Below are 21,862 nucleotides of genomic sequence, written 5' to 3' on the forward strand. Positions count from 1 at the left end.
GCGATTGAAATAAAAAAATTGTGTACATAAAGCATTAATCGTCGTGTGTTGGAGCAGGTTGGAGATGACGGTTCTTACGTGGGGTGGTGGTGGTGCCACGGTGGTGAAACGACGAATATATACTTTGGTCGCGCAAGTAGATCGTTTCGGCGGCGGGTCGCCTCCGAAAGAAGGAAACAAAAACCATTATTCGGCGGGGCTATCCGCGACGACGACCCGCACGCAACGAGTTTGCGCTGTGCGGCGTGTCGCCCGCCTCCGCCGGAGCGCCCCTTCCGCCGCGCCTATGTCGACTACCGAGACTGGCGGCGACGGCGGTGTCGGCGTCGACGACGGCGATGGCAGCGACTGCGGCGGCAGTGGCAGCAGTGGCGTTCCTCCCGTTGATAATCGCGTCCGATTCTCCGTTCGGAGCCGCTCGATTGCCAGTCGCACCGGTCGTCGCGCGCGCACACCGTCTCTGCCTCTCTCACTCGCTCGCGCATCACCGCCGCCGCCGTCGCCGCCGCAACGGCCACCGATACAGCTGTGCGTCGTCTCTACCGCGGTTCCGTCCGTGTGCGTCGCGCCGCCCGTCCCGACCGCCACACCGAAAAAACAGACTTTTAATATAAATAATAAAGACAATAGCAGCACAACAACAACAAAAACAACAACAACACCAACAAAAACCACAACAATTACGTCTCGCTGAGAGCGCAGCGTGCCGTGGCTGCTGCCGGCTTACGGCTACGCCCGATCGGATATCATACCGAGCTACACTCGAGCAACGGAGTGCACTGTAATACCATACGCGTGATACCGTACGTATTACCTGCAGTGTAGTGTTGTGCTGGGAAACTCGGGTAGCGGACACGCCACTGGCAGCGGGCGATCAACCGTCCGCGGGCAGAGCAGAGCGATACCGTGCCGGTCATCCACGCGCGCCGTAACCGTCGTCGGTGGTAATGGGCAAGAAGGGCAAAAAGACTAGATGGCGGGAGCTGCCCATCACCCTGGGTAAGTGAAGTCCTGCAGTGTTGTGAACACTGTTTTTGACGTCGTTTTTATGACTGTTACCAGTCGGCCGTATTATGTGTACCTACCGTGTTTGTGATTACTTGTGTTGCGACCGTGCAGCGGATGGGTACCACCTCGCGCCCGCGGTACGTAGACTTCTGGGTACCATCTGGTACGGCGATTCGTCGCTGTGACTGCTTTCGGCGATCGTCCCTCCCGTCACTTATTATACCGTGTGTATTATTTTACATCATTTATTCGCGAGTCCGTTGAAAATTCCCGATATTTCGTTTTTACTCGGTTTGGATTTATTTATTATTTTTTGGCCGGGAGGGTAGGTGATATACGTGACCCGGGTCTCCGGAGACCGGGACACCCACGCATTATAAGAAAGTGATTGGCGGCCAGGACAGATACATGCGCCTAACCACAGATATAAAACATCGTAATATATATATTATATACATGATTGCTGATTTATGATTTTAAAAGCAAAATATTATCGATGAAGATTTTATAGCTTTTTATGTTATTTTATATCTTCAATTGCATTTTTTATATCTAAGACGGCTCCAACGCAAATAGCTGTTGATTGAGTGATTTTCATTTTCGTATTATTTACTTAAGAATTAAAATAGTAACTTAATAAGCAGTGCGTATAGGGACCTACACATTGTACATTTTTGAGTTTAAACTAAAATAAATTGTATAAAACGTTATTATTTATTACGTCTGAACCAGAGTACGTCTCCTATTCTTTCGCTATTGCAATTTTAAACATCGTGTTTTAGACATTACTATTATTTGGATGATAGAACGTGATAACTGATTTACTATATTAACGAGTGCGATTGCGTCAGTGTATAATATTTTTATTCTCAGTGACATATATGCTACAACCATAGTGCACCGATTTATTTTTATTATTATTATTATTTGATTAGTATTTACAATTACGGAATAGTGTATTTATTAATCAAAACCCAAGTATTTATTCAAACATTTGTGTATGTGCCTAAAAAATGCGTGCCAGGAATAAGTGCCTTTAAAAGTTGAACCCTATCATTATATCGGTATAGCGTATAATAAAATCTACGCATATTAACTATAGTAAATACAGCAGCTAAAATATACATGTATACACCAATATGTTTATTGATTATTGTATATGTATACCTAATAGCCGTATAAGTATACATTATATTTCAGTGATTTTACTGGTTTTACATATTACACCATATAGTGTCGCATACCCGAGGTTACATTCCCGTTTTTTTTTCTGATTAAGACTACGTCTATGTAATAATATGTGTTATTATAACGTTTTGTCAAATACCTATCCAGGAAATCGGTCTATTATACCGCTGCCGGCTTGTTATGATTGCATGTCCGAGTATAATTTGGTCTCTGGGTTGCGTAACGTTGCGTTCACAAACTCTACGTTTAATTTATTTTCGAGGTGAGCGATATCATCCAGAACGTTTTGATGAGATTATTTTTGTTTATCAAACCACCACGTACAACGATAAATATACATAATAAAGACACTGCGGTTCTCGGAATGGTAAAGTAATGTTTTGAAGATCTTGTACAATTATAGAAGAGGGGGTAAGACGATCAGATAGTCCAATAAATCCTTTTTAACATAACTTTGAATAACCACCCATAGCCTTTGATCTCCAATAAAATAACAAATAGGGAGAAATGTCCACCCTCCATATATCACTCAGATTACGCCTTTCTTGGGCATATTCCGATTATAGGTATGTGTGGTATACCCGTACACCCATGCAGCGCTGATCCTAATGCTGAATATAATAAACCACCTCTTCCTGTATAACAGCGGGCATGGTGTTTTATTGTTTTTCATAGGTCGACATAGCCCCGTGCATTTCAGCTGCGCTTATGGGTATAAGTTATAATATATTATTTTATTATTATTATAACAGTTTTCGTGTAGCATACCTATTGTTGTTATTATACTCACGTCGACGGCTGAGATAAATACGTTTTTAATGATGCAACAAATTTATATTTTCAGGAAGTCCGTTGGTACTATAGGTATAATAATGCAATTTACGGTAGGCATAGAGATATATTATGAATTATATACCATAATACACATGTATATCGGTCGCGTGCGCTTTGGCATAAATGCACGCTGTATTATTCGTAACACGATTGATCGTCGGACCATAAACCGCGGAGGACTATTATGTGTTACCTATACGCTATATGAGCGCTACAGCAAAGAAAAAGCGGTTAACCGACTGTGTATCGGTACAGTTGATTTCGTCCCTATATAGGCTATAATGATTACAGATTATAATAGGTACACATTGCAAATTTTAATATAGGTAGTTATAACTATCGCGTGTATCATGATACCATTGCTACCGCAGCGATCGCGGACAACGAACATATTATGTTGCGTAGATTAGGTTGTATTATGATGTATCATGCATAGTGTATAATACTGTATACCAACCGACCTACGTCATAAATTCGTAGTTCAAAGCTAAAATCGCGTGTTTTTCGGAATAAAATGCAGTTCGTAATGTGTTTATATATAAATATGGTTACAGCGGTTATAGTGGCCGCGATGTTTGTACGACATGTTATTCTTTCGATGAATATTTCATACCTATCCCTTGACATTTAAATGTATTTTTCATAATTTTTTTAATTGATCATTGAGTATTCGTATTTCGTAGTGAAAACTTAATATTAAAAACACTTACACATTTAATTAAATATTCGCATTTTTATTACATTCAAACTATTAAATAGTTTCATTCATAAAAATATTAATGTTTTTTTTTTGTAATTTGTTAATGGAATTAAAAACGTCTTTCTAGCGTTTCGAGTAAAACTAACTTTTTTTACTAACTTAATATTTTTTGGCATAACATGAATTAACATTATCGTCTATTAAGTAAAACGCTATAATAACAATAAAAATGCTTATTAACATATACTAACATTTTTGACACTAAAATTGGCTCATTTTATGCTTTTGTAAGTAACAAATTGTTTTACTTATGTAGTATACATATGCTAATATAACTAACAGTAGTATTACTACTATTTAGTATTAGTCATAAATTTAAATGTTTTTTTCTTGCTTCTACTAAAAATGTACCCCAGCGAATTTCCTTTGAAGTTTGAACACTAATAATTTTGATAATTATAATAAAGGTTGTACCTACGCACAAACAGTTTCAAGAAACGAAGAAGAATACATTTTATGTTCAAACGAGTTTCAGTAAATATTACGAATTTAGTAATAAATACCAAGCCAGTTTTATTTGATTCACATATATGAATAACACCAAATAAAATCACTTATTTTATTTGCAACTGCTTTAAATGTTTTAATAAATCTCCAATAAAAACGAGTAGGTAATCCAAAAAACTTGAATATTTTTTTATCATTTACTTAAAAAAAAACTTGACACTTAAATACACGTTTACATGCACGTTATAGACACGATGAATTTTTAGTGAAGTAAGCATTTAAAGGCCCTTTTGATAATGTTTTATTCTATGTAACATTCAGGGACAAGCATAAGGGATTGCCTCGGTGCTCTGTTAGATCGATTTCATTGTATGCAAGTGCAGGGGTTCACGTTGCCGATAATTCTATCGTTAGGTTAAAGGTCAAAGAAGCCATTTGAATAAAATACATTTTTTTCGATTTTCAAACTTTGTTGATGTATTGCGGTTTATATCCGGTCAGTGTTGATTAATGTTTTATGATTGTGTATATATTACATACAATTTTTGAATAGACATGGTTATGAAAAACTATACATTGGAAATAATATTAATGATAAGTATATAGGTATAATATAATATTAAATTATTTAGGTTACACAGTTTATATATGCTTTATATATAATAAAATCCTATACATAGGTAATGATTATTTTAATTTATAATTGTGTTATAGAAACTAGAAAGTAGTTATGTTTTTTTTAAACATATAAATCAGCTCGTTATGGGTATAAGTACTTATGTGTATAATGCACAATATTTCGTTTAATTGGCGTTCTAATCATCGGATATTCGATTGAAGTGTGGCCAGTGTGGGAATCATAATGATATTTCATTATGAATAAAAAAAGGTTTACCGTTAATTGGACCGTGGAATAATATCGTTAGGTAATTAAAATGTTTTGCGTTCAATATACTCGAATATAATATGTTACAGGTACAGGTACATATGCTATAATACAGGTATACTGTATACACCTGACGTGTTATCGGCATAGTATTAACACACCGTTATAGGTTAGATGTATTCTCAATAATACGTAAGAAGTCTTTTTACTTTACAACAAACAGTTTAAACTTTAAATGTTAAAAGATGTAAGCTATTTAAAATAATTTATGGTAATGATCATGAATATAGTTTTGTATTTTTAACCACTCTCTTATAGTCTATATAATATGCATAAATAATAGTTTTTACATTCAAACTAACATTCGATTTTTTTCGTATTACGTGCAAAAAGGAAATAGGTAGGTAGGTAGGTAACTCTATTGACGATTTAAAAACTAAAGTTTCAAAACAAAATAAAGTATAACCCAGAATTGTTACCCATTTACTGTTACGAATAAGTGTTTAGTTTTATAATATTAAAAATGTTGATTAAGGATAAGTGGTATATACTTCTAATATACATTTTTAAAACATACTTAACCTCCTTATAAAAGGATAACGGCTATGTGACATGATTAGATTTATTCACATTGATTAAGAAAAATACCATTTTAAAAACGTTTTCACTTGATAACTGTCATATATTTATTATAAATATTTATATTGTTAGTTTAAGCAATCGTTTTGTTTAAAAGAATCATAATTAATTCATAAAGCTTGCAAAAAATATCGTGGAAAAATAATCATCAGTTTAGTTTTACTTTTTATTACATTGTTATAATTGAAAAAATGAACATTATTTTTGTATTTCGTTACAAATGTCGAACAGGCCTCATTATTTATTAATTGCCATATAATTTAAATATGTTATAAATCGTAAATAATAGTGTTTATGACATGTGGATTGTTATACAACATGTTCTATAATTCAAACGTAATTATATTATAAATTATTGCTACCTACATCAACTTATAACGAGTTTTTATTATTATTGATGACCATAAAATGCATAAAATATTAATTAAAAATTATATTTATATAATTAGGTTATAGTTATATAAAATTCTAGTTTTTTAATAGAAAAAATTAAAAACGTTTCTGTGTGGGTAAGTACTTGGTATTTGTATCATTTTACTTCTCTTAAAAAAAAAATGTGTTATTTAACTCTAATCTTTGAAGTTTCGTGTGTTGAGGATGATCAAATATTATAAAAACTGAAATCTACTAAGTACCTACATAATATTGTAATAACACCGGTACTATAGTAGCCTTATATCTAACCAAAATGCTATTCAACCACGTATTTTGACAACACTTTTATTGATGGTTAAGCGTACCTACTATAATAAAACACTATTATTATTCTGGAAACAGCTTCATTCCCTATATAGGTATAATCGTGTATTTGTAAAAATATACAGAGTGAAAATAATTTCGTTTTGAGGATCACGCGTGGGGCTGATAAGTGACTGCAATGATGTGTATTATTTGACAAATTGATCCACGTTGTTCTACACCATTTATTTTATTCGTGTAGATGCTACATAACTTATTAAATGGGAGAGAGGGGGTTTTTTTTATGAAACATTAGTTTTTTATTTGTTTTACTTTATCGTGTCGGCACTATGTTATGGATATTATATTATATTATGACGATCTAAAAAAAGACAAGTTGTTCGTGGTACGTGTAGAATAAAAATAAATACAAAATCGTCTAAATCAATATAAGGTATAATAACCAACTGGTCTTATCAGTTGAGCAACACGACTGCCTACGCAATGACTTGAAACAAGTTGACAGGAAAATGCAGATATTTTATCATCGTAATTGATATTCATTTCCACGGTTATATTCTCGGCATTATTTTTTGGTTTCCTTGAAAAAAAAACCAATAATATATTCTATAGGCTGTACAGTGTACGCATATAAATATTGTGATTCTCATTGAAACATTGTATTATTCAGACAACAGGCATGTTGTGAGTATTATTATAAGTTATAACCATTACATTATACTCTAAAGTATAATTACATAGTAATACATTAATAATTATATCTACACCTCATACCTATTCGTGGCAACGTGTTTTTGTCAAATAAATGATATTTTCATACTACATATTATTATACTTATTACAACAGGAAACATATCATATATCTTTCTACAATATAATCATCAGAGTACAACGTACTGTTAACAAAAATGAAATCCCTCAACTATAATAATATATTTTTATATAATCATATATTTGTATGCAATAGTTTATACAGGATGATTTTTTTAACAGTTAACACGGATTATGTCAACATTAAAAAAATTATACTGCTTCTCAATATTCATTTTAAAATATTTGTTGTCATTCAAAAAATAACAAACTTGGAAAATTATTATGAATGATAAAAAATAGATAATAGTTTTTTCTTCTAAAATATTGTTTTTATGGCTTTAAATTATGTAAAATTCCCTTATGCTTTATATAGGATAATGTGTGTTTTTTAAAACAATCAACCAGTATAATTATGAATTATAAATTACTGAGCTGTACAACTAAAATGTTAATATGTAACATTTGGGTTCATTATAATAAAATAATATTATCAGGTATAATTTTTTTTACGTAATGAAGCCTTTATGATTTTGTCACTTAACATCACTGTCGGTCACTGATCTCTCTTCTCTTTCCCTCACTGTTCACGCTCTCACAGACTAATTCACTAACGGCATAGTTAAATATATTTTATAGCTTCCGCGTGTCAATTATTATAAACAGTATTGTTATCGTGTTCTTAAAAACCGGGGAAATGATTTTTACGTATTAAATAAATTACCATTATCTCCCATGCACATAAACTTTTATAATACACCTAATTATATGATATGATCGCCATTAGTATGCTCACCATTATTTGATTGGTCTTTTTATGCCTGTTCGATACGTTCACACCATTATGGCATTATGACATTATGTAATATAGTATCTCGAATCCGGGATTGTAATATTATCATCAGTTATAAGTAATATTTGAGCCTTTTAGTAAACGAGTGTAAAATTAATTCAAGAATATTATTTATAAACAGTCCAGGTGGCCAAGTATATTTTGAAGGACAGTCATACACTCATATGTTATGCTAGAAAGTGCTAAGAATTTATTTTTATATTTGGTTCCAAAAAAAAATGTCTAAAAACGTTTGTACCCGTAATTTTAGAGAAATTAAAATGCTCACAGTTTTGTTACTTGTACCTACATACTTACTTCTAATATATTCACCTAGGTATAAACATAAACAATGTACCTATATTAATACTTTTTAATATCCCTATTTGCATACAGTAAAATTTACATTTATGGCATTACAAAACAATAGAAAATAAAAAATAAAAATCAAACACAATATTATCGTGAAAAAAACAAAACTCTAATCAAAATCTGAGAATGTATGTATAATGCTTATGTACTTGGTTACTTATCTTACTTATAAGGCCCTTTAAAATAAGGAAGTAACTACGACCCATCCTGTAAATATGTATAAACGATTAACGAATAGTCGTAAATGGTTAGAATTATTTAGAATTAATAAGTTCATTCAATTAATTGTATGTTCTGTAACAAAGGTCAACTATTAAAATAAATACACCAAAATATGCTTAAGCTTTAGTGTTAGCCATTACGATTATTGTTTATACAAATATTATACATTATTTGGTAGATAATGGTATAATATTAAATGAGTTATAAATCGAAAGTCATGATAAAATAAAGCTTCAATAGTAAAATTAATAAAAAATTTAAAACTTTAGAATATTATATTATCAAATAAACAAGCATTATGTAAACATAAATAATAAATAATAATATTATTATATCTTAAGTCTTGATGGTAAAAATGTGCAAGATCGACGAATAAAAAGAAACTAGTTATCAGATGATTTTCGTATCGTAATATTATTGTTACTATTAGTGCTGATAGTTCCGCATGACCCTCAAATGAAAATGAAATTGCGACAATGGCACATACATTTACCTATAAACTTATTTTTCAATTTGATTAGTAAAGTACTGTTCATTTTAAACTCGTATCGAAGATAATAAAAATTAAAAAAAATATATATCAACGTCATGTAGGTACTTGAAATCCGTCCATCAATCGTTTTTAAGCACATTTATAATATAATATTTGTATTCAGTATGTACTAGGTGTATTGTGTACACTATTGATTTAAAATCATGTCATTTTGGATTAGATCGTATTTTAAATTTGAATTACAGATGTGGATATACTTAAGTCTTAAGTATTAATGGATACATTTCTATGCATTTGAATGAGCTAATAAATATCTTACACTTGTTATACTTGTATTAATATTTGATTTATCACTTTTAAGCGAGCTTTTGAATAATTCCTTATATTATGTCCAATAAAATAAATTAAATCTTAAAAGTTATGTCTAAACACATAATATTATTATAATAACACAAATTAAATTGAAGAAGTGAAGAAGCATGCAATAAATTGTCACAACAATTTAAAATGTTCGAATTATCTTTTATTTCAAAGTCAACAATGCTTTCATTTGTTTTTTATTTGACAAGTAACCAACATGTTACTAGTAAATTCTATAAACTACTCTGTAAAATAAACTCAAATAAATAATAAACCTAATGTGATTTGTATTTGAACTGTTTTAAATTAAGGACGTCTTTCAATATTTCTGTTTAGAACACATTCATCATCATGATTGTCTAAAAATTCAAAATTGTTTGTAACCTTACCCGAACAGAGGACTTAAAGCAGGTTCTTAATCTTTAATTTTTGTGGTTAACGGGTATATTTTATGAACAATAAAAACTAAACGGTCCTGATCTTTAAATAAACTGTTTTTTTATATAAAAGGTATATTATTGATTTATTATTTATACTGTTTATTTTATATATGCAAATTTTATCATTTGGATGTTTAAAACAATATAATACTAATATTAGTAGGTAATATAATATTTGTGTTTGGGGATGGAGTGGTCAAGTGGATAAGGCTTCGGTTTCAACTTGCACCGTCGTCGGCTGAAACCTCGGTTACGGGCGGCACTCTTCTCCGGGCAGATATCTGTCTGGAGAGAGGGGCCGTTATCCCCTAAATTCTGCCAAACACAAAACACACACATGTTAAAAACCAACATTCCTCCTACTACAAAAAACAAACATACAAATCTACAAATACAGCTAATGGCCATGGTTGCCAGGCTTAAGATCAATTAAAAAAAAAAAATATTTGTGTTATTATAATTATAAATAATACTTACGAGAGATGTATATTTCGCGTTTGACTATGACTGCCGAGTGGTTTCAAAACGTACGTGGTACATGTTATTGTTGATGAAATTAATTAGTGACTGGGAATCTGGGATCGTCGTGAATTTATTTCACTTAGTAATCATTGTCACTGCTGTTTTCTAATAAACCTTCTCGGAGTGATTTTACAGTTATGTAGGTAGTACTTATTTGAAATTAAATTATAGGAAAGACATAATGGATTGTTATAATTCTAATTTTTATGATTATTTTTTTAATGCCTATATAACCTTATTTGCACGTAATTTTAATTTATTGTGTAACTAAAAAACAGTTCTGTGAAACATTAAAATTGAGTTGATAATATACTCATATTGCATTTATAATATTATTATATGGCAAATATTTTAATTTTACACTACACAAATTGAAATATTTAGGACAAAGTTCATTTACAACTTAATATATTTTTTCTCTGATAAGAACAAACATTTAGGTCGGAAATGTATGTTCTTATTTCTGAAAATTAAAACAAAACAGTCAGTTGTAGACCTAAGATTGTTTTCTTTGACGTGTTAAGCTGTGAACCGAGAGATTAAAATAGGAACTCAAACTTTGGATTATTAATTGACATTACACTAAATGCATTTAACAATTTTAAACACCTGTTTATTATTCTTTTTTAATAAGTTTTATAGAAGTTCAAAGCCTCCTCTTCTTGATTCACTACAGAATGTTGTTTATAAAACTATTTGAAATTGTTATAATGTAAATATGTTACAGATTATTATAAAAATCTCCAATAGGAAATAGGTAACATAATACGAATAATACTAATTGTAAAATACAGTACTTTTAAAATGTAACCAACGAAGTGAAATGGCTTAACGACAACAATCGAAGCAATACTCTACTAAAGACATTGATTGATGTATCTGTGAAACGAAACATACGATGAAACATAGAAATATCAACTATACTGACCCTAGACTGGCTGCCAGAATGTATTTTTGAGGTATATTATATTGACCTATAATAGCCTTCAATATTTTTCTTCTTTAACTCGATATAGAATTGTATTACAGAAAATATAATTGAGTAGCATTAGTGTTGCATATAATACAAAATATATAACGAACTGTGTATTTTATTTAAGTAAAGAAACGATTAAGAATACTCACTTATTTTCGTTACTTATTTTTTTGGCTTTATAGTTCCTTGAAGAGTTTAATAACTTTTATGCTCACAAGTGTCAAGCCGATAATTTTCGTTCCATCATAGTTTTTTAGGCAGCTATATACTCTAAAGTGTTATATTGACGTATACACCTATACGCTTACACTTATAACCTTAAAAAAATAGATAATAATTAACTAATTTCACAAGCATAAATAAATACATAATATTTCTAGTTTACATTAATATTACATATATGTTTTTAGAGGATTTATATTGCTTTGTGAGAACTAGTTACTTAATCATAAGAAACTAAATGTACTCATAAGCGATTAAAAAATAATATTTATTAGCGTGTTTATTTTTTTGGTGTCATTAGTAAAAAAAGATATTTTAAAATCCTATATTTTAATGTTTTTCAAAATGAATAAACTTGTTTTGAGTTAATGATATTAAAAATCAAAAAAATCCATGACATAATAAATATTGTCTTATTTATCTTGTATACATTTTGTTTCTTATGGTTGTAACTTAAATGATTCTTTTTCTGTACAATGAAAATATGGGACTAAGAGTAGAATTTAAGATATTTATTTTTCCTCGAAATTTTATTAAAATTGTCTACATCAAATCCTTTAAAAAATGGGGATATGGCATGCTCTTAAAATGTGCACGTTAAAATGTGAAATAAAACAAGATTATTTTTGTGTAGTACATGTGTCATGTGCCAATAATGTATATGTAATTTCATTCAATGTTTCGTCACTATTAAGTATAAATTATACTGACACTAAACTCATTCTCTTCTTAATATATGATCTGATTTAGATCCAAGCATTTTAAAAACAGATTGCAGTATAGTAATATTTGAAACAATGCCAAGTGCAGGAACACTTATTACCTACGTATTTTCATTAAACTTATCTTTAATAAAAGTGAAATTAGAAATATTAAATAATACAGAAGTCACATTAAATATATTTTAATTTCAACAAGCCGAAAAAATGGAAATCTATTTTAGAAATTCCTAGACAATCATAAATTTTAAATGTAAATACTTATATATCTGATACAATATAACTGTTCAAAACACGTGTTGCCATAACATACAAAACTGAAAATATTTATTCCTATATGTTCGTGTAAAAAGCTCGTATTGATACAATCTTACTTTTATAATATAAAGATAAAATTCGAGTGCAGGTACTCAAAGACTTAAAGATAATGTATTATAATGTTCTACATGTAACACATTTTTAAGTCAAGATTCTCACAGTTATTAATCCGTTTCTGAAACATATAATAACTTAATATAATGTAAGTGAGATATAAGACTATAAGAGTATTACAAATCAAATGATATTGAAATTCTGATTAAAAAAAAATAATAGATTGAATAAAATGTGTTCTTGACTGTCTGATATACTGATCTAATGGGAATCACATGTTATTACAATAATGTTAATTCATATAATGACCGTGAAGGACACGCGTTACACATTAGGTTGCGAATTTACGTCACATTTTGCTCGATTGGATCCACGTGATACGAGGAATTTTCCAGCTATACCGTGGATCCATAATAACAGGGTACACAAAAAAGTGAAGTTGTCGCTCAAAATACAAGAGTTAACAAATTGAAAGTATTAGGAATTTATGATCCAATAGTTTAATCTCATGTCTCTCGAATAGAATTCATGAATATGAATAGAGTACTAAATAATAAAAATAAACTGAGTTATATTGTGTACCTACTATATTTTTGTGGACACACGGTATATTAAGTTATTGGTCTAATTTCCATAAAACAACTCTGAGATTTAAAATATAGGTAACTAACATGTTAATAATTTATTCGTGTATAATATTTAAAATTGTTTCTTTCTACTCCAATACTTATCATATATACCAGTTATTAATATCATACAGCCTCTCACAGTATTGTCATTCCTGAATATATTATTTCGAATTGTTTTAATGTTCATACACTTAATATTTTAGTTCTCGAAGTAAATAACATTATATTGAAATCTTAATAAAATAGATATTTGAATGCAATGAATAAATTGAACGTCGATTGCGTTGTGCTATGAGAAATAATAATAAATAATAATCTCAGGTTAGGTTATCAGTTATCTAAGTATAACAATAATAAAGTTACGAAGATGCACAAAGTAGTAAAACAAAAATAAATTCAAAATTATTGAAGAGTCTAACAGTGACATATCCAAATAGGATATACCATTTCGTTTGCATGTTTACAAATTGTATTATCATTGAGTGATAAAAGACACTTGTGTAATTATATATTTTTAATTTAACAATAAAACATTAAAATATGAGAAAATATCCCATAAGTGAATTACGAATTATTAAATGATTAAACTAAAGCTATAGTCAATAAAAAAATATAAAAAATGGAAATTTATGTCATTCAACTAAGAAGGAAGTTCAAACCAGCCATATTCTTTTATGAAACCCTTAATATATTTATGAAAAACTTATAATTTGTTTATCGTCCCGATAAATTAGTAATGCGATAAAAAATCTTAGAACATGTTAAAATTTGTTATTAAGTTGTCTTGAAATTGATTGTACTTTTTAAAAAGTTCACTCATATAGGACAAATATTTCTTGCTTTTTAGTTAAAAAAATATTGCTTGTCAGCTATTTGATTGGTAATACATGGATGCTTCCTATCAACTATTCAGTCACGCACTAATAACCACTTACTTCACACCCAACGAAACTAAAAGTGAGTTACTGAACATAAATTGTCGATATTACGCGCTCGTAAGATGGTAACGGCAATAATTTTTCGATGTGCCACCAAATTGATAATTTAAATTTAAAAATCCATTTTGGAAAAGGTTAGACCTTACATAACACCCAAACCTCGAACTGATAGTGCCTTTGACATCCACTAGGTACTTAAATTTAAATTTTAAATTGCCTCACTGGTTTATTCTGTCTGACTATCTGTAATATTTTACGAGTCTAAATGAAATACAAATACTGATAACAAAAAGATAAATTATACTATTATAATCAAGGTTATACTGCGTCATTAAATCAATAAAATATGTTTAAATTGATGTTACTAAAATGGTAATTACATCTAAATACAAACACGTGATAAATATATTTGTTTGACAGATGTCTGTTATAAAGGAGGTAATTTTAAATCAATCCTAAAGAAAATAGCAAAGGGAGATTTATTTTATGTTGTCATAATAGGAATACGCATTTCCACAGACCAGATTATATTGACGTTTAGAACTTGAAAATATTATAGCACAAAACAAACAGTTGTGCACAGACTCATTTTTCCAGAATGATTTTGCAGCACATGGGCACATCTCTATCTATTTTATTTTATATTTTTTAAACCTTGTCAACAATTTGCATTTAGTCTTACACAACGTTAACTATTGAAACGGTTTTTAAGTGCATAAAGTTATGCATAGACAGAATCATGGTGGGGGAGCGAAAGGCAATGATTGCTACCCCACCGATTTTATTATTTTATCTACCAACTGTTCCCGAGCTTCATGACCACATGCAATTGAATTAAAGATATTATTCAAGATGGACTACTCCACGATTTTACTCTAAATGATGCCTTTGTAGGTATACACATTTAATATTATGTTCAACTACAGCTCGTTTCTCCACTCGCTGGTTAATTTCATTGAACTGTTATGAATTCATCCATTATTTACAAATATAATACGCCATGTGTTTATATCCAACATTAAATTATCGGTGGATTATTACCTATGAGCTCTTTTAAAGAATTTAAACTTTTTATTTTAGTTAAAAATTTAATGAAGTCAGTATGACTTATTCACTTAATTAAAAAAAAAATATTACTTTATTTTTAGTAATCATACATCCGTATGAAATTATCAAACACGAAACGTTATATGATTACATTCTTATGACTAAAAAACATATATCTAAGCACGATAATATGATACTATTTATACATAGTATTATATACAATACGCACCTACTATTTACGCAAGACTCGTGTGACTAAATTAGACATAACTTTATAGTTTATAGTTTACATTACGCTGTTTTAGTGTTCATTAATAGGTACTGCAATTCACAAAATTAAATATTATTTAATTACGGCAGTAAATATAGCATCGGACGGAATGAAAATAGGTTTTTTTATGTAGCTAGAAAAATATTGCATTCGTATTTTGGTATATAAATATTTCATCGTACCCCATAGTTCAGTATACAAACTTCATCGAGTGTGGGATAACTATGCCATTATTTTATTAATCGTAAAAACGAGAAAAAAGATACGATGCAAAGACTGCAGATTGGTTTGAAAAATATAAATGCATGTATATACCTACATAGAAAAATTGTCGGAAAGTAGTTTCAAGTTTATAATATATGATGGGTATAGTAATAAAATATTCAACGAGAACGCAGTCTCCAATATTCTTACTTCTTTTTTTCAAATTACAACTAAATAACTAAAAGTCGATTTTGTTGAAAACGGGAGCTGTTGTACACAAACATACAATCTCCTGCAATAGCTCGTGATTTTTCTTTATACGCCGAGAGAAAATTATGTGCACCTACTTGAGTATGAAATTACAAAAACACTGATCTCTCCGAATTAGCACTAATATTATTACATTTGAAACACGTCTTTCAGCTACCTGTATGCGAAAATGTCCAAGCACCGCCATTCCGATGCTAAAGGCGGTCACATACACGCTAAACGAAAACGAATTCAAACGACATACAAACATAAATCAAATATAATTTTTTTTTTCTACGAATATATACAAATATTTTACAACCACCGCGAACACTATTATAATACACATTTACCCGGAGCGTTTACATACCGTGTAATACATAATTGAATTATTAAAACATTCGCACGCATCAATTTGCCGCACACTGCAGCCGTCTAGACGTCTGCGTCACGTAAATCCGTCGTCATCGCAGCTGTCCCGGCAGCCAGAACAAATCGATATTATACGTCGTTCACGAAGTCATGTACAATCACGATATATTATTTATTATAATATTTTTATTCTTATTGACATTAAGAGGACGCCGTGTGATTGTCTCTGTCGTACAAAAAATACGTAAAACGCAGCAAAAACTGTTTTGTGCGATATAGAACCACTCAGTCTATAGTCCTATCAGAGACACCAAAAGTGTACACAATATAGAACGAGACGACATTTTCTGTGTCGTAGCGTTTTTATTTGTTTGATATCATTAATAAGAAACGAGTAATAATACTTTTAAAAATCTGATATGTTTAAGTTTTCTGAACTTAAATAACTTTTGATGTATCGGTGTTATCGAAAAAATAAAAAGGCTCGAAAATTCTCCTCTCTTCGTGGTGAAAATTTGGTTTCTTATTTATTACCGCAGTCTTCACGGTTCTTTCCCTCGCCAAACAGTTTTCGCTATGTTTTACATTTGTAATACGGAGACAACACATGGGTGTGGCGTCCTCTTGAGCATACATCCCGACGACGATTGTGTTGTCTGCATTAATTTTAATATACAACCACTCGTCGGGATTCCTCTCGACACGCGAAACTATAGTTATGTTTAGAAAAATAGGTTTATAATCTCAGAATATATATCGCGTAGATAAACCTACGTCCTTTTCGGAAGCTAACAAACATTTTTTTAATTACGAGGTGTATTTCCTGTTCATACAATATTTTACGTTATCTCCGAATATCACGGCGCCAAACCACATCTATATAAGACGTATACGTATACGCTTGGCCTTTTCACCTCATTTATCGAAGACATTTACGAAAGCAGTACATCGTTATTTATGATAGTATAGTCAATGGCTGGGATCGCTGTGTCTTATGGTGTTTCGATTATTGTCCTTCTGTAGTTCTGTGAACAGTCATTTTGATAATCCATTACTTCCGCTTCACGTGTTCGACCAGACGCCGTACTCATCAATGCCCAGAGTGATTACATATCATTTTTATTTTTCACCATACATGGTGTAATGAATTGTCTAATCAAATAGAATCTTAAGTGTAAGGACACATCATAATATGTAATGTTAATATTATCCTGACCGTTCCACAAAATATCGGAAAATCTATAAGGGCCGAACAAGTCCAAAAAGCATTTTAACGTTTTGACGGGTGTTTATTTAACAATTAATAATAATGATAAAAACAAGTATTAAATAGTGCCTCGGTGTGGCGTAGTGGTTGGCCTCAGTCACAAAACGTGTTCTGAGCATCGATGATGTCAATAGTTCCCGGATGGGTGACAAATCATTGACAAATTCTCGCTACATATATGCGGGTTCTAACCAACCGTACCGTCCTCCACAGTTAAAAACCTACTAAATAACCTTTTGGCTAAAGGCCGCAGATGATGAAACATTTACTCAATAAAAAAAAAAAAGTATTGAACAATCAAATAAGTCAATAATTTGTTATCATATGAGAAATAATACATTTTACTGCGGTAAACGTAAAATGTGTTTCGACGACCATCCCCACGTTGGCTATCTGTGAGGTGGTCCGTCCTCTATAGTGCGACATAACAACATAACATCCAGATGTCCTATGCACAACCACCAACATATGTAGGTACCTATACATTTTACAATGCACATCTGCACAATATGCTTATACGAGTTGAAAAAAAACTGTATGGGTACACCGATGATCGGCATTGACGTAGAAAATAATGATTATAATGGTGGTGGCAAAAAAAAAAAAAAAATGATTATCCCGTATTATGACATTACACGTTACACGCACATCTGCGTGTGTGCTGCAGAACTCGGCTGCGTCTAGTATTATTCGTGTCCATTTGAGGTAGGTATGCCTTGAAATCCAAAAAAAAAAAAATGTATCTCAAGTGCTCACCACGTGTTTGACGTATCATTATAATAGAAGTATTAAAATTATTGATACCGCTATAACCGCACAGTCGTCCGCCATTATTGTGTTGTACCGTGTAACATATATTTGTACATATAAACATTGATATAATATACGTCTGCGGCTGAACATTTTTATCACCACCCATCCCACGTGCATTTCACAGGCATTATATCGTATGCCCGTTTATTTCCCAGAAAAGGTTTCGTACACACCCGTCAAAATATTCTATGATGTGTACACGGTTTATTATTAATCGTATTTGTATAAAACGTTAAATCGATATGAAATCATGTTGTGTAAACGAAACGCTTCCTCCAGTATTCGCTGTGGACATAATTTTTTGTTGATTTGTTGTTAGTGAGAACGTACTCGTGTTCGTCGTAGTTTCTTTCAGTTAGCTATTCTTGTTTAAAAATTAATGTTCGCCAAAACTGAAGATGGGAAAAACTTTAACAGTGAGAAAAAAAATGACCCGTTTCGATTTGGTCATCGACGTATAAATAATACAATGCAATATTATTATGATCGGTACCTAACCTCTATAACTACATCGAGTATTGCGTGTCACAATGTTTATCAAACAATGTTTGTAGAGGTGTTTTCGTGGTAGAAACAATCGATAAAATACAACACGAATAATAATAGATGTTGCATAAATTTGAAAATGCGTTGCCCCCGCAAAATTTGCATCTTATACTATACAAGGAATGATATATAGAACCTTACATTATTATGAAATGTGGCTCTATGTTTTCTTAAATGCCGACCACGCAAAAGCCGAGGGGTGCCGAAAGGATCAACCGTTTATATTATATTTATATACCTAATATATAAATATACCTTCTATTTATATATTTTAAATGAATATACCCCAAGACCATTCAATCCTGAATCACAACATAAAAAAATATAAACTAAAATAATATAAATTCAAGAAAATATGTTAAATTTTAATTTATTAATGCATTTAACATTATGCACTTATGCAGGGTACGTATACCTAAAAAACCTAGAAATAGAATGATGCAGATGATAATTTTATAATAATTTTGTTTCTAAAAAAAGTAATAACTAAAAAGTTTTATTATTTAGGTATAAGCTGTATAAATATTTTAAGTAACTTTTATTCTGTGTATAGTTAATTTTGATGTTTTTGTTTCCTTTAAATTTTACTTAATAAAGAATAAAGAAACTAACATGGACAATTATTAACATTTATCAAATGTAAAAAATGAAAATACACTTTTAAATATTTGAAAATATTTTGAATGTATTTATATTTATACTTAAATACTAACTGGAAAATAAATTAAAATAATTAATTCAATACTTTTTCGTTCAAGTTTGGTTGGTATACTTAGTTTAATAAAAACTACCACGATTATTGGGAAATGCGCTATTGTATATTAGATTTCATAGTATTAAGATTTAAGATACCTATTGGGTTCAACTACATACAAACAGTACACCACCATGTTTAAGCTAACCACAAGTTAATATCAAGTATCGACGTATAAATGATAATTACTAAACATAATAACTTGAAATAGGTACAACTGTAAACGTTTTTAAATAATGTGCATAATGTTTCGTCAGTTTTTTATTTGATATGGTTTTAGGAAATAAATAAACAGATAACAAAATATATTTAATTAAAAAAATATAAATGTTAAATTTATTTTAACCCATTGACTTATGCACTTCCATGAACTGGTATTATTATGATAAGTATATAACCTACTTAAAATGTATAATAAACTATATTAGTAGAAATTTAAACTTTTTACGTTGTAAATCATTTCATTCTGGAAACAGTTCTGATCAGAGGACTGTCACAGAATAATAGTTTTCTGTGATACCGTCGATACCGAGGTTAACTAAAATTTGTGATAATTATGTTAAAAATATGTGCTTGCTTTTATAATTCTTTACTGTTTAAAAAAATGTATTTTGTTTAACTATTTTTTCTCTAAATAGTACATTTATACATAATATAGATAATACCTAGTAGATACGGACTAAATATAATTAAGTTTAAAAAATAAGGACCCCCGTAATATACATAAATCATAATAATATACCATATAGTATCTATGTAAAATTTGTAATTTGTATATTTACTGCAAAATAAACGTTTGATCTCCTGAATGCACGAAGTAGGTAATATTGATTTAGAAATTGATTGAATATGTACATCATTTATAATAATTATGAATATAATATGACAGGAAATGTTCTTTAAAGTCGTTGTACAACAGACAAAATCAATAAAAAAAACATAAATTTGATAATTTATCAGATATTTGGAACTTAACAGAAAAATACGAATCACCAATATAATATTATGATGTTAACCTCTTGTTAAAAGCACCAATAAAAATTTCGTAACTAGACGTTTCTGATTATTGAGGGAAATCATTAAATGCGATAAACCACTTTTAGATAGTTAAAACACTTAAAACTATTAAACGTAATAAATAATAATATTAATTTTAACATTTTCATCAATTAAAAACATAAAACAACTTAGAGATTAAAAAATTATGAGTATGTAATATATAGTCCTAATATAGTATGTTCGAATAGTTATGAATGTAGTAAGTTTTGTGTATGATCTTAGATGATAATGGGAAGAGGGGGTGAGTATCATAAAGTTGATAAAATACAAATTACACTTTTTTGTCCTTCTATTTCTTTTGAATTTGAATTTGAATGGATTCCTGTCGAATTTTATAATCTCCAGTCGAATAAAGTTTGACTACAAAAACGATGTTAGATTTTTTGACAGACGACCTTTATTGAAGACGATCAAGGTGACCCATAATAATCTAAATATGCATTTATTTAGTAATATAAAAACTTATGGACGACGGTACTGATTAATTCTAATAATACAATTATTATACATCTATCTTATGCTTGAACAGTTGAATTCTCATAAGAGAAACTTACGGTTATATTTTAAAATAATCCTGTATTGTTTTTTTCTTCGTTTGTATATATTTAGAGTCCAGGTAAAAATAAACTGTGAACAAAAATGTGTTGTGCCACAAATATTTTACTGATTTCTATTATAACATACAATTATTACCCAAAGGGGTAATAAGTAGGGCTGTGAATTTAATGCACTAAAAAACCTTAAAAAATGCATTAAAAATGTCAAAAATATGCAATTAAATATGCACTTAAAATGCAAAATATGCACTTAAAACGCAAAAAAAAGGAATATAAAATGCCAAAAATTATAGTATAAAATTTATTAAAAATGGTTTTTAATTTAATTTTTATATTTATATTAATATTATTGGAT

The 21,862-nt window shown here is 30.1% G+C and overlaps 1 protein-coding gene across 1 annotated transcript in view; it reads left to right on the forward strand.

Moving 5' to 3' along the window:
* Positions 1 to 358: 358 nt before the first annotated feature.
* The window catches only part of LOC111037622, a 36,324-nt gene continuing 14,820 nt past the window's right edge, over positions 359 to 21,862 (forward strand). Inside the window, exon 1 of the mRNA XM_022320291.1 lies at positions 359 to 999. Within this exon, the coding sequence (XP_022175983.1) occupies positions 948 to 999 (52 nt within the window). The 5' untranslated portion in view covers positions 359 to 947. The remainder of the gene's footprint in view (positions 1,000 to 21,862) is intronic.

The sequence above is a fragment of the Myzus persicae genome, unplaced genomic scaffold, assembly GCF_001856785.1.
Source record: "Myzus persicae strain clone G006 unplaced genomic scaffold, MPER_G0061.0, whole genome shotgun sequence".
NCBI classification, from domain to species: domain Eukaryota; kingdom Metazoa; phylum Arthropoda; class Insecta; order Hemiptera; family Aphididae; genus Myzus; species Myzus persicae.